This window comes from Diadema setosum, chromosome 20, assembly GCF_964275005.1.
Source record: "Diadema setosum chromosome 20, eeDiaSeto1, whole genome shotgun sequence".
In the NCBI taxonomy this organism is placed as follows: domain Eukaryota; kingdom Metazoa; phylum Echinodermata; class Echinoidea; order Diadematoida; family Diadematidae; genus Diadema; species Diadema setosum.
The window spans coordinates 19,145,055-19,171,348 of NC_092704.1; the positions used below are offsets into that span (position 1 = coordinate 19,145,055).

General features: G+C 37.7%; 1 protein-coding gene across 1 annotated transcript in view; it reads right to left on the bottom strand.

Moving 5' to 3' along the window:
- Positions 1-26,294, bottom strand: part of LOC140243290 (sorting nexin-13-like) — a 64,991-nt gene that overhangs the window by 18,297 nt on the left and 20,400 nt on the right. The window contains exons 2-7 of the mRNA XM_072322959.1: positions 21,938-22,050; positions 19,273-19,381; positions 11,818-11,907; positions 6,126-6,247; positions 1,429-1,547; positions 711-821 (exon numbers count right to left, since the gene is read on the bottom strand). Coding sequence (XP_072179060.1) covers positions 711-821; positions 1,429-1,547; positions 6,126-6,247; positions 11,818-11,907; positions 19,273-19,381; positions 21,938-22,050 — 664 coding nt within the window. The remainder of the gene's footprint in view (positions 1-710; positions 822-1,428; positions 1,548-6,125; positions 6,248-11,817; positions 11,908-19,272; positions 19,382-21,937; positions 22,051-26,294) is intronic.

Consider the following 26,294-nt stretch of genomic DNA (forward strand, 5'->3'; position numbering starts at 1 on the left):
GGCAAGGCCAGTAACTTTTCAGAAATTGCCTAATTTGCTGGTCCAGTGCGATGAACTCTGGGGATGATGTGGCCCGTTTATGGTCTCTCAATGAATATTAATGACATTAGCAAAGGCTATGCACTCATTAAAGAGTCTGATTCCCAGTAAAATTCTGATACAGAGCTGTAGAAGGAAGGAATAACTACAGAATGATCACTGCTGTCGAGTTCAGTAGATTTGGGACATTATCAGTTGTTGCATTTAAATCAGTTCTTTACAAGCAAATATGGAAAAGTCATGTCTCATTATAACTAACTTATTTACTTTCAAGCTACAGTTGCTAAGAATCATTTCTTCTTTTGGTTTTTTTAAATGTTGCCCTTCCGTAAGGAAGGATTGTTAAATGCGATTCTGCGTGAATGTGCATACCATTGCTGGGGTGACAAGACCTCATATCTGCAAAATGTCAAATCTTCAGGAAAGCAAAAAACATGACAGCCAAAGCCCCATATCATATGGGATAGCCTCTCCTTTGACATGCTGTGGCGGCTTCAGTTTTGGGTGAGACAGCTAGGATTCAGACAAGACTTAATTTATCTGTTTTTCTGACCATTAATCCAAAAAAAGTCATTTCACCAAAATTTGAGATACAAAGTCTTGTCACCCCAGTGACGATATGGGTTTCTTAACTGTTGTAGAAGACAGAGTGTCCGGCTGTGTGTCCATACCTGCTTCCTTCTCTGCTGAGGTACAGATGAGGTCTCTGCAAAGACCATTCTCCATTTCAATCTCCAGATCAAAGAAAATGGACTCCAGGTCTGGTGGAGGCTCTATATTGTCTGTTGAAAAGATTTGCAGAGCCGACATATCAAGCAAAACCAAGTCTACAGAACACTTCTTATATGATAAAGCAATAACATTTGAAAACTTTAAATGCAAAATTGTAGCTAAGACTTTGGCCCATCTACACATTAGTGCTGTGATAGTGAACATGGATTTGACTTTCTCACTCTCATTTTTGCTTAAGTCAACTATATCATAAAACCATGCTGATAGACCATGTCATGAATCATTCAAAATCATTCTGGTTAATCTGTATCTAATCATACTTCAACCCATTAAAGACAAGTTCCAAGTATACTCCGGCAGGCATCTATGGGAAATGCATGCTGTAGCAAAATCAGCCCGTCCTCAACGGGTTAAATTGTACGTGCCATTCATTCAAATACATAAAATGTACATTGTAATGACAGATGTCAGAGACAAAAATGGCAATAAACAAAGAAGGAAATAACACAAGGCATGGAATCTAAATGGAATCTAAATGGAAGCTAAATTTTCTAGGTTGGAGTTATGACTAAGTAAAGCTGCCCCTCCCCTCCCTTCCTCTACAGTCCCTACTATTTCCCCCCCCCCCCAATCTTTAGGAGTCCCTGAGCAGCTTACCTTCAGCATTGATGATGACCTTCAGTTTGTCCTGAGCCTTTCTAAACAGTCTGACGTGGGACGCCACATCGTCCACCAGCTTCCTTGTGAAGTAGTCTAGCCAACCTACATCCTTGGACCTGGGGCAGTGTAGACACAAACACTTCTGGGTTTACAACATGATAAGGGAATCAATTCAAATGCATGCTTGCTGGTACATGGCTTTTAAACTAAATTATTTATCAAATTTGGGACTGGTGAAACTTCTACTAGAACAGTCAGCGAATATGCAAAAAATGCCAGTCTGTCTAACAAGTGATATTCAATATAAAAGAGCTACACAGGATAAAAATGGCTGCATAGATCTGTGGACATTTGCAACAAGGTCCAAGTCTGGAAAGCAAAGACTACGACAATACTAAGGGGTACAGTTGAGTCGTATCTCTACAAGTCATCTACTAAGTTTGAGTGATGAAAAACTTGGCATTTGAGCCGTCTTTCATCATGGGCATCCTGCTAGTGTCGGGATGTATTTGCACATAACTTTAAGTCTGACACAGGACAGATGCGTCACAAACAAGATCAAACTGCCCTTGAAGGCAGGCACCTCCCTATTTATACAACCTGCTACACATGACATTTAGCGAAAGCCAGACTGTTTTTAATAACCATGTCCACAATGCCTTCAAGGGTAACTCAGCAAGTAGCATCGTCATGACCAAAGGTTTGAAAATCAAGCTTGTAGTTTACGATCTTCATAGAGTCCACTGTGTTACTTAAATACCCATATCTGTGTTGGTATCTGAGGCCTATATGATATCTGGTAAGTTTTTATATCTGATACAGTAAGATCATTTCACTATTAATCCAAATAATCAGCATTGCATGGAAATTTGTATCATTACCCTTTTAGAACCACATTCAGTCCCCCTTCTTTCCCTCATTTGGTTTCTGTATTAAAGTCTGAATTACATTTTGTATACTGGAATTTTTCTGTCTCATCCAGGTGCATTTTAATAGAGAGTAACAAATGTAGTAACAACCACACACATTGATTATCTGCCATTAAAAAAGCTAGAGAGTCAGTATATACTGAAATCACATGACATCATCACATGATCAGAATAGGAAGTCAACAGAGCCAACACATGGCAAACAATATAGTGTGCATACATTCACACAACTACAGCTACAGCCATTACTCCCCCGATCTGTCCATAAAATGGTACATGGCTAATTACCTTCAGTATTCATTTGAACTCTTAAATAGTCTTGCAAGGCTAATGCTCAAAAACTCATTCCCCAATGTCAGCTCTATTCAGAGGTAATAGCTGAGTGATTGTTTGATAAAAATATCATGATCTCATCCAAAGAATCTGAGGAAGTGCCAGAGTAAGAATAAAATGTAAGAGAGTCAAAGGACAAGTATAGAACAACGGGCTTACATGCAGGTGTTCACCACTATATGATCAATGTGGTGTATGAGGTATTGAAACCATTGTCAGAAGATTGTAGCAGCTTTTGTTTAATACTGCAGTCTGTTCAGGACTAATACTACAGTGTGTTCAGGACTATGGCAGAAGTTACTTTAGTAGGTACAGCTATGCTGCAAGAGCACCTTAGGCACAATGTGCGTACTGTGAGACTGTTGAAGTAGTTTCACTTCAACTTTATATATAATGAACTGGAATTACTACCCAGTACTTGCCAAACTTCCTATCATAATGAACACGCTTTGATATTGAATAGAGAGCGATACAGAATGGACTGTGTTGAATTCAACAATAATAATTATTCATGTGCCCACCAATATACCTGACGGTACATGAGGTATGTGATTGTGTATTTCAATAGGTTTCTCATTCAGTTGAAATCTGGTATGAGAAATCATTCAAATGCTGTCTCAGACCTGCAGTACACTGTAGTTGTTATACTAAAATCTGAACATAGAGGCTAAAATTGGCAGTGAAAAAAAGAAAGAAGACAGAATGGTATGATGGCTATTGATTCAAATAAAATTCATGTAAAGGGATACCCAAATTTTTAGAATAGCCAACTTCTTCCCCATGAAGTCAGCTGTGCTCCATACAAAGCCCGATGCGTGAAGAGATAACAATCATTCTTTTTCCTGGTATTGCGAAAATAGGTGCAGAGATTAAAAGAAAATAAGAAAAGTCGATGGAGCACACTTTTTAATCTGTTAACAGGACAGCTACATTATGTGTACTGTACAACTAAACCTTATTCCATGAATATGCTGCTATTTTTGAAATGAAGCTATCAAGGTTAATATACTGATTAAACCATCATTCCTAGATATCTGACACGCTAATCACTTTTGAATAACACCATCACACCCTTGCCGTGTTCAAAGCACCTGTTGACTCAGCTCTGTACAGGACAACTCAATGACACTATATGTAATACAGGTCTCTAACACTGTACACTTAAAGAGACTGTACAGTACTGCTTGAGGTGGGGATATATGTTTTGAACATTCCTAAGTGAGATAATGAAAAGCCTCTTATGAAATATGAAAGAGCATGTAAATTTAAGAAGGATTCAACGTTTATTTGATGAAAATTGGTTTTCAAATGGCTGTGATATCAAAAAAAGTGCTAATAATAAAAGGCGACATGCCACAACTTTATTAGGATCTCTTTGTTTCACCGTGTTTTTAGATATCTCAGCCATTTCAAAACCGATTTTCATCAAATAAACTTTTGATACCCCTTGGAACTGCATGCTCTTTGACATCTCATAGAGTGGTTTCTGAATATCTCGCAAAACGTTAAAAGCTAAATCCTCACTTCCGACCAGAACTGTACACACCCTTTAACACAACTCACACACTGAATTCACAATAGGACACAACCACAGTTTGAACTCTGTGTGAACTTTGTATCCAAAACACATTATTGAGTTTTCCTGCCATGTGAAGCTAGAATCACACTGTCACTAGGTATTGTACTTTAAAAATCAGATAATGACTTTAATTTGGCCTGACCTTGTCTTAATGAATGGCTTGGGAATCATACATTTCCTACTTCTCATCTGTTGCCTGCTTTTTACAAAGGGGGGGGGGGGAATTAAACCTCCAACTTTGTAATACATAATCTACACTGCATGTATGATAACATCTCTTTGCAGTATATTTGTATGGCTGTTATAATGGAACATCACTATTCACGATGAAAAACAAATAATTTAGGATATTATGTGTACATGTGTAGAACATGGGAAAAGTATAATAAAATGGACTGCATTACATTAATTCTTTTAAATTATTTATCTATCTATTCATTTATTCATTTATTTTTTCCTATGGACATAAATGATGACACAAGTACCATCATTTCAGATGATGTTTCTTTTGGCACTTCATCAATGCTTTTGAGTTGAGCTGTCGATCCATGCTGGTTAACCATTAGTATATTGATATCACTACAGCCATTACTGTAGCTCTTTTGTGAACTCAGTTCAGCAGAAAAAAAAAAAAAGGTTCCCAAGCAATGAATAAATCAACATAATTCGATGAATATCCCATGGTAGCAAAATATAAAATTTCCTGTTTAACAATAGGAAAAAAGCATGAATTGATTTTAAAATGAAGTGGTACAAATGGATATTTGCATGGAAAACTCAACTTTATATAATAATAATATACACAGTATTTCACCATTTATTTCATAGTCTGAATGATGCATCCGTCATATGATTGTTATGATGACAAAATACATGATCATAGTTCACGTTATTGTGCCAGGAGAAAGACAAGATAATATGCTAAAAGGATATCATTAGTTATAAAATTCTGTCTTGAAGTGATTTGTATGTACCATTATTCAAACATAGTTTGTCTACGACTATTCACAGGACCAAAATTTGGAATATATGTTACTTGTAACATTGAAACAAAATAAATCTACATATGAACATTTTTAGAAGAAATTAAAAAATATTTTTAGTTAAATAAGTAATTAATACTGTATAAGCTATCATTTTCGCATACAGATATTTTCGCGAGATGTTATTTTCGTGAATAGACACTGCGGCTACTGTGAGTGCACAATTACCCTATTGCATGGAAACATTTTTGCATGTTGTTGAATTCGCGGTCCAACAGTGATTCGTGAAATTTGCGAAAATTAAACCCTCGTGAAAATAACAGCTTATACACTACACTAGTTTGTTAAGTATGCAATGTACATTTTTATATACATATACACTTATAATCATATATGCTGAAGGTCTAAGAGGTAGTATTTCATATTTATGTAATTCCATGTTTGAAATCTGTTAAGCAGGGGGGTGTTTCATCAACGTTTGTCAGCGCTGACAATTTCAGCAAAATCCTTGGTTTTGATTGGCTAAGATGCTCTGGTCACTGACTGTTACTATGGTGATTGTCAGCGCTGACAAACATTGCTGAAACACCCCCCAGTATTTTGTATTTTGTAATTTGTTATGTTTACATAAATGCAGTTTTATAGGGGACTTACCTTGACAGGTCAAGGGTCTTTGCTAGTCCCCCACATCCGTTGCATTTAGTGAGTTGTATCAAATTGTTGGTTTGTCATTTCCCTTGTTTATAATTGTTGTTGTACTTTGTGATGTCATTTATTTCGTTACGAGACCAGAATATGAAATAAATTTGAATTGAATTGAATAATGATGTTATCTCTACATTCCAGTTTCCACCCAAGTAAGATGCTCACTTGGTTGCCACGGTGATGATGACATTCTGGATGACTTGTTTGAGGTGATGCAGAAACTCCTCATCATTGCTAAGCTTGTGGTACCAGGGATGGACGTAATCACGCAGCAGCAGCACAACAACCTGTGAGGGAAAGAAGGAGCTACTGTATTCAGTGACTGAAGTGTGGATGGTGTACAGCACACAGTGTGCAGTAGATCCACACACAAAGGCTTCACAGAATCCAGTACAGTCATGGCACTGCAGTCTGCAACTAATGTAATTACACATAAACTAGAGCAGATGACACTGGCATAAATCACTGATGTCCAGGAAACCTAGGAAATATATGGTTGTTTACCATAAAGACGTATCAATATAATCATAATAAGTTGGTAATGAATCCACTGACGTACAAAAAAAACACAACAACCCAACAACAACATACAGACACATCAAAGAAAAAAAAAAAAAGAACACACACACACGCACACATACACTTGCTTAAGACAGAAGGAAAGAGATCTCCTCATACATACAGTACATCAAGAGACTCTTAAGAGCAGAGTACACAGCACACATCCACTTTGCATTCAGAGCGAGGGTTTTACAGACATCCTACACTCACACACAACATATCCTTGGCTTGTGCTTTGTGCATACATATCAAGTCTCTTAACATAATTATGGTAACTGCATAAACTGATGAGACGATGCACAGAGGATCAAGAGAGAGAAAAAAAGGAGCACCAGATGGAGGATTCAGCTGCAAGTAAGTAAATCAGATAGATCCTGTGGCTGCAGCCTACAATGTTTTCTTACTTCAAGCTTTTAAATTATACAGGCAAGAGAAAGCAAGAGAGGGAGTGAAAGTGAAATACAAAGCCATTTATTGATCTTCATTTAAACAGAAAGAGAAACATTAAAGACAGAGGATAAGTAATGATACATGATACAAATCCTCAGTGAAGTAGAGACAAGCATGAAACAGAGATAGCATGAGGAAAGATATCAGCTAGATGACAGCTATGAATGCCAGAACTGAATACCATTCATTATGGAATCTTAATGAGAAAGGCAGAGAGACTGGGGAAGCATGGCATGAAATGCAAAACATGACTAACAAGAGATGACAGGCACGGGGCACAAGGAGAATGAGGAAAACAGACATACCCACTGAATCTTAGCAATATGCAGAAATGCTAGTATTTCTACAGAAAAAAAAAAAGGATGGAAAAGAGTAATAAATGCAAAAAAGAGAAAATTCTGTGTGTTGGAAAGAGAAACAAATCTGTGTGAATTAATCATCCAAATAGTTTGCATGCGAGCAAACAAGATGAAAAAGTCAGTCATATTGTACTACGATACCAAACTTAACAATGTAACAAATCTAGTCTGCAAAACTTATGAAGCAAGAAATGACTTGAGTTTAGTCAACAGGAATTTCAATTCAAAGTTTGGAGATGCAGCCGCTGCTTACATACCAAATTTAAAGAACAAGTGTGCACTGTGCCATTATTAACTGCATAGAGCTGACAAGACATCTATATGCATGTAAAATCTGGAGTTTTGTAGACATAAATGATCAATACTGAAATGAATCACCCTACAAGCACTCGGTGCACTGAGTACTTGCCATTATACTACATTTGTATGCATGGTTCCTTTTCCTCCTCTTAACCTCAAATCAGTATTCATTCCATCCGATACATTATGGATTGGTATTCAGTTCACGCACTTTTCAGAGTCAAGCCTGATGAGCCATTCAAAAGGAAATTTGGACTGCACTGCAAGTAGTGGAGAATATTAAAGGGACATGTCTGTTATTTCCCGATGTACTTGGGCAGCAAAATATGTACATGTACAGGTACAACTGTATGCTCTCCTGTATGTCAGAGTTCATAATGGATATTAAAAATTTACCAAATAATCAACTTTGGTTTTATCAGCAGTCATCTCTATTACAAAAAAAAAGAGAGGAAAAATAAAATGTCACACAAACAAAACAAATGCTTGCACACAAGAGGCTTAAGATCCCAATTTGATGAAATTGCAGGATATCATTTACAAATGTAAATAAAACTCTAAAATGGACAATCAGAGAGAAAGAATGAAAAGTGGCTGGACTAGAAATAACAGCTGCTCTATGACAATTAAAACAATCAGCTACATATACTAGATCCTCACAAGCCATATATTGGAGACAAAAACGAAACCAAAAAATGTTCAGCAAAAACGCAGCCAATTCATTTACGGTATATGTATTTTGAATGAGCGAATGGAGTTCATTTGACAAGATAAACACGCAGTGTTCAAATTTTGGACTGTATACATGTACTATGCACAATCCTTCCAGCTCTCTATTCAGGGTGTCAATTAAAACACACTCAAACACAAACAAGAGGATCCATGCACACAACAGGTGAAAGAAGTGACATACAATTTATATGATTCATGAAGAATAAATCTTGAGTGATACAGAAAACTGTCATTGGTTGGGGAAAGATCACAACAAAATTGGGCTTTTACCGAGCTTTTCTACCAACCTTCACAATTGGCTGTCTAGCCTTCATTTAATCCTGTCAACTGTTAAAGACTAATCCCACATTGTTACCTATCTATGCTCCAGTAATCCTAAAATTTCATCAAACAGGTAGTGAAGGTGTGAAGGAATCATTTTGCTTTAGAAAATCTACAATCGTGGACGAAAGCTAGCTGAACAAATCTAAAGGTTGGTTGAAGCTTAATTTCATTGTGATAAACCATGAGTGTTTGCTATTAAACAATGCATTAACAGGCAATATTGGCTGTCTTGCTACTGATGGAGGCAGTGTTATTTTGTGCTGTGTTGCATCAAACAGGTTGCTACAATTTACACTGAAATACGTCAACACAGCAGCAGTCATGCAACAAATTATGAAACTTGAATACTTGCAAATTGGCATAGCTACTGTCACATATTTTAAGTTATAACTTTTAAAGTCTGTTCTGGAAAAATGGTCCCTAAATCTCATCTTTTAAGATGAAACTATCATGTTCTTGAAGAATGGCCCCTAAATTTCATCTTGTACATTAAGTTGTATTAGGGCAATTCCAGTGTTATGGACGTGACTTTGTGGGCTTACAGTACCGACAGCGAATTATTTTCCACATATTCGCGAATGTTTGCACATTTTTGCACATTGTAAATTTGCGAATATTCAATTATTCAATATGTTAATTATTTCCGAATATTCCCAAATGTGCGATTCGCGAATATTTGGAAATATTCCCGAATGTTCGCGTGGAAAATAATTCGCTGTCGGTACTGTATTTCAACAACTCAGCATAATCATTCCGAATCCATTCATGGTTTATTCTAACCCAGTCATCCTGAAATGTTATTAGTCTGAGTTTTGATCAGTTACTATGAATCATTTGGTAAATATAACACAAAATGCTTGCCATCATGGACACTACATTTTGGGGACACGATTATTGATCTCCATGTAGATATGTTGAGAAATTTATGAATCAGAGCATTAAGTAAAACAAAGGTTCTTCTGAAATGAATGCTCAGGTCCTGTTTAAGTTGTAGATTGATAATTGTGTAAAACACATTCAGCATTTACTCTACAGGTTCACAAATGTAGCATTACGGACATTACAACTTTGTCCACTTTTTAAAGTCCCAATAATCATACTTTAACACAGTTTGTATCTCAGACAAGGCTAATATCAGTGTTTTTTAGTTCATTCTTAACCATAAACTACTTTGAAATAAATGCTGAAGTGTTGCTGAATATGGAATAATGAGAGTCACAGATAATGTGTTTTTACAAAAATTATCACAAATTTTGTCCCAAAATGGGTTAAAGAAAAAAAAAAAAGAATCCCTAAATGCATTTCAATTGTACCAAAATACCACTCAAATGAAAGAACTTGACAAGTTCTAGCATTTGATACAAAATTTGTCCCTATAGCTCATATATATTTCAAATTATTGCAGATTTAGGATTTTTCAGAAAAGTAACATTTTCAAGGAATTGCCCATTACTGTTCTTGAAAAGAGATCCCTAAATCTCATCTTCTGCTCCTACTGTACATGCACAGGTTTCCTCAAAGGACAGAAAAACCTTAAATCTGCAATATCAAATTTATAACAACAATGACAAACCTAATATGACATCAATTTTATCAAAAGGGAAGACATCTAGGACCACACGTTTCCATAGGAAAATGCAATCACATAGAGTACTAATGTGTGATGTCATAATAGTAACCAGTCATCGATACGGAAACTGGATCTAAACAACCTCACCTGGTCCAAATATCTGTGAATGCTACCTCTGCTAATCATGCTTGCTCCTGGTTCTGACCCATGCTAAAACAAAAGACTGTAACATCATCACTTCAGTACTCTATTAACTGTAAATTCCAGAAAATCTTAGGAATGGCATTTTCCCCTACCAATACCTCATTTATCAAACAGTGCATTCAGAGTACTCCTGGGCCCTATTTCATAAAAGATGTGAAAGCAACTCTTGCTGGAACGACAACTTCCAATAGCAATAGCCAATCAGGAAGCTGGATTCTTGTCGTTACCACAACAGGGCTCGACACTAACGGTGGCCCGGTGGCCCAGGGCCACCAAAAACGCACGTCGGGCCACCAAAATGTCAGAAATGAAGAATTTGGTGGCCTGATCGGGCCACCAAAAAAGGTCGGATGTTTGCCTCTGGGCCACCAAAAATAAAAGTTAGTGTGGAGCCCTGCACAACAATTGCCATTCCAGCAAGAGTTGCTATTGGTATCCACTTTTTATGAAATGGGGCCCAGGAGAGCTTTGAAATTCCTCTGAACTCTGAACAGACTATTGGGCCTTGGAGTGCTCTAAAGTTATGCTGTTCCTGATGCTAGGTTCAGGAGAGTTCCTGAAGCAATCTAAACTCTAGGTATGAACAGACAATCTGGCCCTTGGGTGCTCTAAAGTTATGCCCCTCTCGAGTCCAGGCTCAGGAGTGCTCCTGAAGCCCTCTAAACTGGTCATCAAGGTTTAGAGCGCTCCGGAAGTGGTATGTGGTGTGCCCTGCGGATACAGTTTGTAAGTTACAATTGTACAAGTTCCTGTGCACTTGTCACCATGACAGTAAAGCCACTCTCAGCCACTTCACATGTGGTCTCAGCAAGTTGTGATTCTCCATATGAACAGACTCAGAGGGGCATAAGTGGAGGGGCTTTAAAGGGATGGTACAGTATCGGTGGAGATGAGAATTGGGTTTTTAACTTTTTGCAAGATACCAAGAAAACACTTACGAAATAGTACAGTGCATACCATTTTAGGAGGAATTCAAAGTTTATTTGATGAAAATCGAGTTTGGAATGACTGAAACATCCAAAAACAAAGTAAAACAAAGCGATCGTAATAAAGTGTGGGTCCCACACTTTACTAGAATCACTCTGTTTTGGATATCTCAGCCATTTCAAAACCAATTTTCATCAAATAAACGTTGAATTCCTTGTGGAATTACACGCTCTTTCATAATTCACAAGAGGTTTCTCATTATCTCACCAAAAAATGTTAGAAACCTGTAGGTCTCAACCAAAACTATTTGATCCCTTTAAGTCAAAGGGCTTAAAGTCAAAGTGCTTCAGGAGCACTTCTGGGCCCAACTGTATTTTTTATAAATGGGACCAAGTGTAGCAAGACTGATCACAGCCCTGTGGATGCTTACCTCCTGTAGCTGGTCATCAATGATGCTTGCTCCTGTCAGTCTCTTGTCAATTTTGTATGTCCTTGGCTCTACCTGCATCCTCTCCACATCCTACACCAGCAAAGGAGAACATAGGATATCAATGGAGTATACACAGTATACACAGAACACAAGATAAATACACGGTGTACTCTTTCTACTAAAGCACAGAATTAAGGTTTATCAATGTCATGGTGTATTTGAAATCTGCAATTGCAACTCCTTCCAATATCACTTTCAAACTTTGTATTAAACGTCATCAGTAAAAAAACCCCTCAGATTAATGCTGCCATAATATTATGACCAGCCCACTTTGCTATGAATTAACTGAGCTAACATGACATCAAGGTGTTGGGAGAGTTCTGAGACATATCTTGGAGACAAATATTAGCTGAATGATAACACATGTTTACCCTGTACACCTACAAAGTACCACAATACCTGACACAGCTATGTCGCAGACTTTGTTTCTTTTTTCCTTGATAATGATAAGACCACTCCCCCAAACTTCCTTACTAATCTGATAAAGGAGAATATATTGTATCCACACATACACACACACACACTACAACATGCATGCAATGTATGCACAGATGCACACATTCCCTTTCTTTTTCACTTTTACTTACCCACACACTGAACATTACAGGAAATCATTTAGAGACTTTTCTTTCTTGATCGGAGGCCACAACAAACTAAATGAAATTCTTGTTATAAGGCAAAAAAAAAAAAAATGTTTGTTTGCCCTTAATTGTCAAAACCCAAGAGGGTCGGTAGGTCGGTTTTTTTTTTTTTTTTTTTTTTTTTTAAATACAGGGTACCCTTTTTTCCATGTCAATGCACTCAAAACTCCAAGAGATTCATTCAAATTTACGTCTTGCCAGGGCCCGGTACGCGAGGCAGAAACACTCACTGACAAACACTTATAACGTTCATCTTTGTTAAATTTTGCAAACAACTCCAAAAAAGTACCTTCCAGTGAAATGCTGGCAACTGAACTCCAAACAGTTTTGGTGCCATGACAGCTGGTAATAACGGATGCTGCAAAAGTAGCCATCTTGTGAAGGGCTGCACACTAACCCATTTTTTCTGCCGGTCCGACCTGTCTCTGTCGGACCGGTAAATGCCCCGTTTTACCATTTTTTACAGGTCCGAACAGAAAATTTACCGGTCAACAACACATTTCTTGCACAAGAAATTTAAAAATAAAGACAGGAAAAAATTAGAATGCTTGTTTGTGAATTAGTGTAAAATGATAATGAACACAATCAGATTGTATCAAATGCGTTTGTGACTTTTTTCTAAACATCAGCGCACGAACTTGCTGCGTAACCTGCTCTTCGTGGTCAGTTGGATTGCGATGATTTGATGAATTATTTTAGCTGTCATATTTTCTGATGCACGCGATACAAGGGGTTCTTTATTTTTCTCCCGATAATCTCTTCGCATTTGTGCATGCGTTCTTGAAAGGTACACGACATGCAGGGCCGAATTCGCAATCCTTTTTGCGCCCATTTCCACCTCAAATATTAGCGGGATTGTGACGATTTCATAAATTACTTCGGCTGTAATATTTTACGATGCACGCGCCAAAAGGGGTTGGAAATGCGTCCTTTATTTTTTTCCCGATAAACTCTTCGAATTTCGTAAGTGCGTTCTTAAAAGATGTACCACACGGCCGAATTCATGATACTTTTTTGCGCCTATTTCTACCTCAAATGTCAGCGGGATTGTGACGATTTCATAAATTACTTCGGCTAGAATGGTTGAAAATGCGTTCTTTATTTTTCTCCCCATAATCTCTTCGCATTCCGTAAATGCGTTCTTAAAAGATACGACACGGCCAAAAATCATGATTCTTTTAGCGCCTATTGTTTCCTCAAATTTCAACGGGATTGCGATGATTTTATGAATTATTATTCGGCTGTAATCTTTATGATGCACGGGCCAAAAGGGGTTGAAAATGTGTCCTGTATTTTTCTCCCTATAATCTCTTCGCATTTCGTACATGCGTATACGACACGGCCGAATTTACGATCCTTTTAGCGCCTATTTCTACATAATATCAGCGGGATTGCGATATTTCGTTAATTATTTCGGCTGTAATCTTTTGTGATACATGCACCAGAAGGGTTGAAAATGCGTTCTTTATTTTTCTCCCGATAATCTCTTCGCATTTGTGCATGCGTTTTCAAAACTATACACTGCATGCAGGGCCGAATTCGAGATTCTTTTTGCGCCTATTATTGTTTACTCAAATTTCAACGGGATTGCGAAATTTTCATGAATTACTACTCGGCTGTAATCTATATGATGCAAGCGCCAAAAGGGGATGAAAATGTGTCCTTTATTTTTCTCCCGCTAATCTCTTCCCATTTCGTACATGCGTTCTTAAAAGGTATACGACACGGCCGAATTCACGTTCCTTTTTCCGACTATTTCTACCTCAAATATCAGCGGGTTTGTGGCGATTTCATTAATTACTTCGGATGTAATAAATCTTTTGTAATGCACGCACCAGAAGGGTAAAAATGTGTTTTTATTTTTCTCCCGATAATCTCGTCGCATTTGTGCATGCGTTTTGATAACCAACACGGCATGCAGGACTGAATTCATCCTTTTTGCGCCTATTATTTCCTCAAATTTCAACGGGATTGTGTTGATTTCATGAATTTTTATTCGGCTGTAATCTTTTATGATGCACGTACCAAATGTGTCCTTTTTTTTTCTCTCTCCTCTATAATCTCTTCGCATTTCGTACACTGCATGAGCTTTTGAAAGGTATACGACGCGGCCGGCCAAATTCATGATCCTTTTTGGGACGATTTCTACCTCAAATATGTAAGCGGGACTGCGATGATTTCATGATTTTTTTTTCTCCCTAGTATCATCTCTTCACATTTTGTGCATGCGTTCTTAAAAAGTACACAGAAGGGCCGATTTCGTGATCCTTCATTCTGAACGAATGAAAATATTCATTTGTGAAATGACTGTGTAAAATGAAACTGAACGCAATCAGATCCATTTAATGTATCGCTGAATATCGAATATGTTCTTACTTTTCTAAAAATCGACACAAGTAAATTAGTTCTAACATGTCAACTGCCACGCTGCTGCGAAGCCGGGATCGGATCGTGAGTAAAATGACCCAGAAATGCGTGCGCTTCTAATTCTATCAATGCTTCTTTTGTCTGGAATGACCGCCGATCGCAAGCAAACGAAAAGCAGTTACACTGTGCATGCTTTGCATGTATTGCATGGCATGGCAGTGCGTGAGCAGCGCCAATGCGCAAGCTAGCGCGAATAACTGGTCGCCAGTGTGCAGCCCTGTACTAAGTCATTGTACTAAGTGCATACATGTGTACAATGGATTTCGTGCGCGTGCGCGCATGTGAGCCAAAAAGGTAGCTACATAGCATTCAATGCATGCTATAAAACGTAGCCTGTGGACCCGCGCGGCCCGAACACAATTACGACGGGTCGATGAGATAAAAAAAAAAAAAAAAAAAAAAACATTTTTAGACTTTTTTTTTATTCTTTCTCTAGCTTAAAATGGATAATTTTGGGTTTAAAACCATTCACAAATTTGTAGAAGATGAAATTTGTGGAAAAAAATAAACTTGAAAGAGCAAAAAAAAAAAAAGGAAAAAAAAAACGCGACCCGAAATTTCCATGATTTTCGGTCGGTCGCGAAGGGCAAACAAACCATTTTTTTTTTTTGGCCTAATTATACACAAATAATTTTTGACAAATTATTCAAGAGACAACCACACAAGCAAAAAACAAACAAACACACACACACACACACACAACCAGACAGACAGACAAAAAAACAAAACAAAAACAAACAAAAAAAACCCTCTAAATGTCCAAAGTCTACTTCTCTGCAGTTGTCTTTTTGTGCAGACAAAAAAGTTTTAGGTCTACGCAGTAAGAGTCAGCCGATTGGCCACGCGCGAAACCATGCACAGTTCTGACTTTATGCGACATGTATGCGTGCCACTGATCGAAACTTACATGTACATTGTTTTACTGTAGCAATAGCTTGATTCGGTTCATGGGGTAAAACAATGGATGTATTGATTTATGCAAATTACATTCCAAATATTAAGGGATCTAGTGAAATCAATTTGTATTTAATATAATGTTGGCCTTTTAAGACCATGAGATAAGAAATATTATCAAAAAAAAAAACACAAACAAACAAACAACAACATAAAAAGAGCTCTACTTTTGCAAAACTTTAAACTTGACTTGCTGGAAAAGAGGTTGCATACTATTACATGTGAAGAGTTTTATTGCAAAATGAGCTATTAAAGCGCCATTTTTAAACATTTCAAAGTAAGTCCATGATCAGATCATAAAGTAAAATTAAACTTTTCCAGTAATACCTCACTTGTAACATAAGGAATATTCTAGAAGTTATGATAAAAAAAAATAATGTATTTTCTTATTATTTTCTTTGCTTTTAGCAGCTTTAACCCTATTTCAACTGGGGGAGGGGTCAAATTGACCCCCCCTCGACATTTCGCGCCACGATTCCGCAACGCGTAAAGATTTTGCGTGTCGTTTCATGACTTTTTTCATTGAAGTCTCCCGCATATTTTGAGACCAAATTTGCGACACCCGGGCACACCGTTCTGAAGTTCCGCAATGTTTTGCATATGCATGTCAACCCGAAAAAAGCTCAAATTCATTTCGTGTGCACATCCAATGCACATTGTGTTTTTTTGTAAATTAATAGATATAAATTAGATTATTTCAACTTTTAACCATTGAAATTAATCAATTCTAATGTAGATAAGCTTGAAAAAGTGCCTGCAACAAATTTTGGCAAAACAATAATAGAAAACAAAGGATTGAAAAAACAATGAAATACATAAGAAATTAACAAAACAATAAAAAACAAAAGAAACTGATTTTGATTGTGCAATTTTTTTACAAGAAAATTGTTTGATGTGTCTTGAGGAACTCTGACACAAAAATTTAGCAATCCAGTCTTTTTGATGGAGTTATAGGTGAAAATATGATTTCATGTGTCAATTTGCATAATGAATTTATTAAAATATATAAAATCAACATTTTTCTATTGTATGACCATGTAATCTTGTAGTTGACATCCGGCTCTATGTTCAGGTACAATTTTGCAGCAATCACGCGATCGGCGGCCGAGATCTGAAGCCTAACCCTAACCCCCCCCCCCAATAAAAACTTGGTCTCAAATAGCCCAGTTAAAATAGGGTTAATCACAAATATCTCAACTTAACAAGAATGGATTTAGCTCATTTTGTGATGAAACTCTTCATGTAGATTGTTTTGCCATCTCATGGCTGTACATGCATACAGACACACAATCATGGTGACATGATGGAGAATACAGTGTATTATTATGCATCCAGACACACAATCATGGTGACATGATGGAGAATACAGTGTATTATTACTAACAGCTAATCTGTACAACATCCATATGAACACTAATCAGTAAGTTCTATCGATGTCATTGTGTAAGCAACAATAACACAAATATTGATCTGCCATAATTAGGCATTTACACAGTAACCATGGAAGTGCAAAATATAAACTAAATATATTCCATGTAGTTTGTATATCTTTTTTTTTTTGTCAGTCAGATGAACCGCACCAGACTTGAAATGACTCATTTTCCAATTTTAGTCAATGTACAATACTCAGTTACTGCCTCACTGAATGAAAGATCAGGGAAAAAAAAAATTACAAAACTTCACCGCTGAACTGGAACCATTGTTCAACTTTGTTTGACTTCCTTCTATAAAACAGCCTTTGTTGTGGGTTAGTGCTGTCTCCATGGATCTCTGTCACCATCAAAACTGGTGCTTAGTTAATCTCAAACTTACATTTCAACTGTCTAAAACCCTTGAGATTCAAACATTTTTTTTTTTTTGGTTCAACTTTCTCTGCTTTGTTCATGTTTAAACTCTACAACACATCCACTTAGACAGTTTGGCCTGAACCTGTAGATTTGGACATCTTTATGTTGAATGCATGTTTGCTGGGTTTGCAATGGCAATCCCAATTGATCCAGACACAGTGCGCCATGGGATCTTGGCCATTCTTTTTCTCTGTATTCAAGTATACTGTAGCTTGGTCATGCTAAGATACAATGTACCTCATGGTCTATCATGGTATTGTGATGGCGGGGGATGGGGCTGCTGAGTCCAAGAGAATCAAAGGCCTGCAGTCTACCAGGGATACCACAACACTCCCTTCAAGCCTGTCAGTTCTGATGGGTTTCATCACGTCTCTCATGTTCTGATCAAGGTCTGACACATTTTTCACCTTCTGTCTAGATATCTCATGGTCTAATCATGGTATTGTGATGGGCAGGGGAAGGGCTGCTGAGTCCAAGAGAATCTATGTGGCCACAGCATAAAATGAAGGCCTCTCATGCAATAGCAATAATCATGAGTACATCCTAAGACTTCACGAAGCCAACATCATGAATATTCCAGATGAATAGTCAAGATTTTGTGTTTATATTTTAAACAGAAATGGGATCATTGGAACTGCGAATCTTTAATTCCAGAAGTTATCGTATACAAGGAATTACATCGGTTAGGAATTGAGTAGATAATGAAGAAAAAAAAATACACACACACACAAACATCTCATATCTACCTACTGACCATATTTCATATTTCCTTTATTTATGATGCAATGACTCATAGACAGTAAGGGGGAAATTGGCAAATTAAAACTGTAAATAATCACTAACAAAGTTCAGATAAAACTGATTTGGTTGAATACATTTTGTATGAAGAACAACAACATGACAAACAAAAAGGCAGAAAACTGTCTCAGATCACTTAAAGGTCCAGTTTACCTTTGGGAGCAGTGATTTCAAAAATGTTCAAGATATCACATTTGATGCATATGTGTAGGTCTGTTGTATCATAAAACATCCTACCATATGAAATATTTGCAATAAAACCTAAAATATAAGGAAATATCAGGGTTTTTCTCAATAAACCGTAACTGTATACGGTTTAGTCTGGAAACATTTTTATTATAACTATTGTTCACATTTCGTGTATTTAACAACACTTAACATCGATTATACGGATTCAAATTTTGACAGTGGTTGTTTCTATCCCTAACTCACATTTTAGAACTATTTTAAAGCACTGATGCTTTCATCTGCAAATGGTAAATTATGCCTTTAAGTGTCCATGGATTGTGTAATTTGGGCCTAGCTGAATATTACAAAACATAAATCAGCCCAATACACTCAGATTTTCCTTTTTTTCTTTTTTTTTTTTCAAAGTGTGCATTCTCAAGTTATTAAGTCTAAAATTCCCCTAATTCCTCTGGTCCTTTTCTGCAAGCAAAATTTTCATATTGAAGTTAATTTTTCAAGCATGCTACAGATTTTCATAAGACTGCAAGATTTGAGTTCACCTGTCTGATGCCAATAGTTTCCTCCCGAAGCTGGGTAGTAGCTGTGATTTCATCTAAGATGGCTGTAGAGTCCACGGAGGCTGGGCCCTTGTACACTACCCACAATCCCCTGCATGGACAGGAAATGAAAGAAAATCACACAGTGCTATTATGTACAAGTTAGCATTTCAGGAACATACGTGTCCACTGTTATGAGGTAAATATCTATATCGTTCCTTAACATTGATCAGCACTATGACCCATACATCATTCAAGGAATAACAATGAAAACAAGGAAAAGTAGAAATTACGCGGTGCGTAATATATGTCCCCGCCGGAAGTAGCATTTTGTAGCAAAATGTACAATATAGGTCAAAAATCAAGGTCAAAGGTCAAAGAAGTCAAAGGTCAAAATTCTGTGTAGAAGTTTTGAAGCCCTCACCTAGTGCCATCACATAAAGCAAATGGAATCGAAATCGGGTTAGAAATGGCGAAGGAGTAGCATTTTGTAGCCAATGTACAATATAGGTCAAAAATCAAGGTCAAAGGTCAAAATTCTGTGTAGAAGTTTTAAAGCCCTCACCTAGTGCCATCACATAAAGCAAACGGAATCAAAATCAGGTTAGAAATGGCAAAGGAGTAGCATTTTGTAGCAAAATGTACAATATAGGTCAAAAATCAAGGTCAAAGGTCAAAGAATCAAAGGTCAAAATTCTGTGTAGAAGTTTTGAAGCCCTCACCTAGTGCCATCACATAAAGCAAACAGAATCGAAATCGGGTTAGAAATGGCGAAGGAGACAGCATTTTGTAGCAAAATGTACAATATAGGTCAAATGTCAAGGTCAAAGGTCACAACTGAAATTCTGTGTAGAAGTTTCAAAGCTCCCATGTAGTGCTATCATTTAAAGCAAACAGAATCAAAATTGGCTCATAAATGACAGAGAAGTAGCAAATTGAACATTTTGATCACACATGGACGCACACACATACACACGTACTCACGGACACACACACACACGGACACACACACGTACGGAGCCCGTTTCACAGTCCCCTGCTCGAACTCGTTCGGCGGGGACAAAAAGACCACTTGTAAAACAATTCACTACTACAGAAGCTTCACACATAGACTAGCATGACAGATAATGCGAACACTAGGGCTGCACACTATCCCCCATTTTTCTATCGGACAAGTAGGTATCCAGTTTTTCCATTTTTTTACTTGACCATTCCTGAAGAAGTTACTGGTCCACCAGTGATTTTTACTGATCAGGGACCGTCAGACCAGTGCCAGTGTGCAGTGTTGTGTACACTAAGAATTGTGACCTTTTTAAATACAACATTGTTTTCATTCATTTTTCATCACATTTTGCACTAATCATGTTTCCAAACGCTGATTATGGCCCGAAAAGGGGAAGCACAAACAGAGCCACTAACCAACACATTTGTCTGTGCCCCTCCCCCCTCCCCCTTTATACCATTGTAGCTACACATGTATGTAGTCCCAACCTGTGATCATTCTTCCAATGGTTTGTTTCAATACACAACTACTTTGGCTTCCTGTTGACCTCCTCATATAATAAGATCCGTAATCTTCAAAACTTGCACTTGCAGTTTTGCAATTTGGTGCTGTATTAATTGTTTTTACATTATAAATACATAGATATTGTCTCCTTTATAATGATCCCTTTTTTGAGACATGATTATTTTTTGGTTTTGGATAATATTACTTTAATAATAATATTTGATAGTTGAATTTTGGTATATGAGCTCCCTCGTGGAGACTGTATGAGCTCCTTTGCGGAGATGCCCATTATGAGCTCCCTGGTGGAGATGATATATGAGCTCTCTTGGGGAGACATCATGGTATATTCAATATTTTTGTTTAATATACTCTAAGATTTATTTGTTTTATATTAGTATTGTCTGGGGCAAATTATTTGATGTATAGGGCCCCAATTTTTCTCTCTTTCTCTTCTTTCTTTAAAACAGCAACAACATTATAATATTTCAATCAAATGAAAATAAATAAGTGAATTAAATTTCACAGACCTCTTACACTCATAGTGTTTGTGAAATGATTTTAGCTACAATGTATTTATGTGCCACTGTGTAAATCCCTTGTGTGCCACATTATTTTGAGACTGCAACATAAAATATGTAGGCATGCTTTGGGAATAAATTCTATTTTTCAAATCCATGTATCTTTTTACAGATTTTTGTTAGGCAGGACATGCAATGAGCAAATGTGTAGAGAGAGAAACTGCCAAGCTTTGCTATGATTGAATTTATAGGACAACTCTCAAATGACCAGTAGCTACAGTATTGTCAAGGCATGTAACATGTAACTCATAAAACAGTGAAAAAAAAACTTAGAATTAACTCAAAAATCCAGTAGGGAACATCTCTTGCTATTAAATCATCACACAATGCAAATTACATATGAGAGGAATGCAACTACGTGTACTGTTGTATTTGGTGATTTATCAATCAATTTGGGTGGGTTTGTGCATTTGAGCAAAATATACGAACTTGCCATGCCGTCAACTGAGTAGGGTGTGCGAACATGGCACATAAACAGATAAATGGAGCAACAACTTTTCCTCGGCATGTGCAGTGATGCTATTTTGCATAATGAAGTCTCCCAGGAAAGGTAAAGTCTGCTGACAATCATTTAACAACTCACCCGGCCAAGAAAGCCATAGAGCTAATGAGAAGGATGATGGGATAGCTGAGGCCGAATGTCGTCAGGAAAAGGCCCACAGCCAGCCCCACCCAGCCAACAGTCACATGATCCCCCTGGAATGAAATCACAAGAAGACATTGTGATGTAAATAGAGAGTCATTTATAACCTTCAAAAGATTTAATTAATTAAAATCTTATGTACACATAACACGTTCTATCGTAAATAATATACAATGTAAGCATAAATCATTGTACTTTCTCAAGTTAACAAACAAAAACAATACATTTACACGATAAATCACTTCCCAAAAAGTTACTGGTTTGACAGTGAATTTTACTGGTCAGGGACCATCAGACCAGTGCCAGTGTGCAGCATTGGATTAAATGTCAGAAGTGAAGTAAGCTATCACCAAATTTCCTCCAGGACTGGAAAGTTTACAACAACAAAAAATCAAACATAAAAGATGATACAGGCTGCATTCATTTCTCAAGGCCACGGAATCTCTATGAGTACATTTTTTTTTTTTTTTTTTTTTCGATGCACTTTCTTGTACGGGTGTTGACTATGTTGAACGGGTGTCATTTATCTGATACATTGTGTAACACACCTGCCACACAGTATGATGTTTCTGTGTTGTTGTTGGTTTTTTTTTTCTTATTCTGACAATTGTTTGTTATACATTGCAAGAAGATGAGTAGTAATAATACCTGTATGAGCATGCCCCCTTTGACAAGTAGGTCTATAGATGCAGACAAGTACAGTTGTATGAACGCTTATATTCAATGACTTCTCTCATGTCAGTAGATTCACCCATGCCAACCTGCACGAAGACCAGTCTTTGACAGACTATTAAGTTGAAATGACAATGCTCCATTACAAAAGAGCATTTAAAATGGAATTATGCGGCTTCATGATCCTTGGCAGGCTTCTCTTTGTTTGTTTTCTGGACATAATGATCAGCATTCATCCAATCTTCCCTCTCACACACATCAATACACAAGTGTACTGTGCACTGTACACGCCTTCTCAAAGATTATGATCTCATACAAAAATGCTAACACTAATTCTTTGTCTGAAAATCTTTACTAGCGGCAATACTGCATTGTCTCTGATAGCATACCCCAATACAACATTGGGGAAAAAAAACTAGCAATTCACTGACTGAATGGTACAGTGCAGTCTGATCTCTTAACTTTACTGTTTCATCCAACAAGTGGGCTGAATCTCTGCATTTTTAGCACAGTTTGCATAGTGCCTACTGTAGAATACCGCTAACATATATACAACTTTGGGTGCGTTTATGCTTCCATTTTGGGGGGCAAAATCAGGCTTTTGAAACGTGATTAGTGCAAAACGATGTTGCGTTCATGCTCAATTCGATAGAAACGCTGATTCAAAAACGCTGATCCAAAATGCACAAAAAGGTGCGTTTACGATCAGCATTTCTGACTAATCACATTTGACAGGGAAGCATAAACGCAACAGCGTTTCTATACGCGTTTAGAGTGACGTCATCTAAACGCCTTTCCGGTTCACGTGAAAAAGCGCGCGCCCGGCCAGCCAGCTACCCTGGCTTGTGCAATTTTCCCATGTACTGTGCATACGCGTGTCTTTCCCAGCTGCTCTCCCAGAGCAGCTGGTGAAGGCAGGCTTTGTACGGAGGACCGGACAAGCCTGTCGGGATAAAATTAACAAAATTAAGGTCTGTTTTGTGTGAGTTTTATTATAGAAAATATATTTTTACCGCAATATTAAAACGTAGGAGATAAATGAAATTAATGATAGTTAATACGCGAGACTATTAACTACACATTCCGATTTTGTCAACAATCTGTTGATGAAATATATACTCATATTTTCCATCATTGTCTACGGTTAAAAAGGACAAGTTCACCTTCAGTAACATAAGGATTGAGAGAATGTAGCAATATTAGTAGAACACATTAGTGAAAGTTTGAGGAAAATCGGACAATCCGTTCAAAAGTTATGAATTTTTGAAGTTTTTGTGCAGTCACCGCTGGATGAGAAGACTACTGCAGTGTATGATGTCACATGCGTACAACAATATAAGGAAAATATAAAGAGAATTTCACAAAATTTCATCTTTTGAAAAAAGTACACATTCCCTTGACTCGATACTGACATATGTTATGGGTAATATCATTCCCATTGCCTTTAAAAAGAGGCAAGTCAAGTGCTCTTTTATTATGTGAAAAAAAGTGAAAATATGTTGAATTTTCTTTACATTTTCTTTATAGTGTTGTACTCATATGACATCAAGAGCCTTAGTAGTCTCCTCATCCAGCGGTTCCGGCACAAAAATTCTAAAAATTCATAACTTTTGCATCGATTGTCTAATTTTCCTCAAACTTTCACTGATGTGTTCTACTAATATTGCTGCATTCTCTCAAGCCTTATGTTTATGAAGGTGAACTTGTCCTTTAATGTACGTGTGTGGTCTGCTGTGCTCGCCTATGTGGCTGACACACTTTTGGAGCTCTGCTTTTAGAGTCGTATTTTGTTGCACTAAGTTGATATTCAGTTGCAGTTTTATCACCTTCCTTCAGATGAAATTGCCTGGACTTCGCTGGAGAAGTTTAAAATCGTGAGTTGTAGCAGTGTTGGGGTAGTGAGCGAGAAAACTTTCTGAATTTTGCATGTGCAAGCTTTGGCAGACATCTTATGAGCCAGGCAGGTTCACTCATGCAGGAACCCTTCAACTGAGCAAGCACAATGGACTTGGGAGCCCGGCCAACACCCCTATTCAATCCAGCTTGCGACCCTCTATTGTGATCTCAATTGTGCACTCACGTGCTAATCTGCAAGAAACTTGAATGAGAACATCAGCAACAATGAAGAAAGCTCTCCTCTTCTTACTGCCTCTTCTTTTGTTTGGAATTCATGTGAATCACGCAGTCACAGCTGTGCCACTTCAGAGCCCTGTGAGTATTACTCTGCATATGACTGCCTGTATCCTTGTCCCTTGGAAATTTACTGGCAAGCGTATCACATACACTGCCCAATCGACTGCCACGTTTCGTGCACTCCTCCTGAAATGTGGTGACATTAATCCGAACCCAGGCCCATTGCAGAACCATGATGAATACAGGTATTCTTGCGAGTTTCTGCACAAAGTAGGAGAACAAAGTACTGATCTTAAACTTTCCCCTGTGATCTGGAATGTTATAAAAGACCTTGGTATAAACTCCAAACCTGCCTCTCACAGAGGGAAACGTGGTGGGGTGGCAACACGAACATTAACAAACACAATATTTGGTTCAAATAATGACAGTGGTCAGAAAATCCCAGTAATTGTGACACCAAGATCAAGGAAAAGGCTGTCACAATGTAGTCTTAGAACTGAACGCTATCTCACAAAACTCCCGAGAAACCAGTCCCAACACTGTGAAAGACGGTACAACCTGCCTAAAGTGTTGCTCACGAATGTCAGATCTTTACACAACAAGATAGATGACCTAGCAGTCGTTGCTGATGAAAATGATGTAGACATTATTGCCTTAACTGAAACATGGCTTGATGACCACACTCCACTCGACCGGTTCTCCCTCCCAGATCTATCCCTCTTCTCGAAACATCGCAGTGGTCGAACCGGTGGGGGAGTTGCGATATATGCCAAACACGACTATCGACCTAGATTGCTGCCAGTTACTGTACCGGATGTCATTGAAGCCTTGTGGATACAGCTAAGACCGAAGCGACTACCCCGCCAGATATCATGCTTGATCATCTGTGTCATATATTACCCACCTCGTGATCCTCATGCTGAACAATATGTCGATCATATCATTGCTACTACTGACTCATTATTGCTTCAATATCCTGATGCAGGGATATCTATTGTCGGCGATTTGAATGATTTGAACATCGACCCAATTCTGACAAATGATCGGTTTGTTCAGGTAGTGACAGAACCTACAAGGGGTGAAAATGTGCTTGATAAGATAATAACCAATCATGCTAACTTATATCAACGTGTCAGCATTCTCGCACCTATAGCGTCTAGTGATCATAACTGTGTAAATTGGGTTCCTAAAAACTATCAGAAACATCACAATGGCACAAGGAAACGAACAGTTCGTCCCTTGAAGGAAAGTGGACTCCGGAGTTTTGGAGATTGGATTACCCATCATACATGGGAAGAAATTGCACACATCAATGATCCATCAATGATCCTTCTGAGAAATGTAACTCGTTCGTAAAAACATTACAGTCTCACTTAGATACTTACCTTCCCACTAAAAGTATCCGCCTGCATAAATCTGACAAACCATGGGTCACTGCTGAGGTGAAAACCCTTGTACATCTGAGACAGGAAGCATTTGCTGGAAAGCAGCT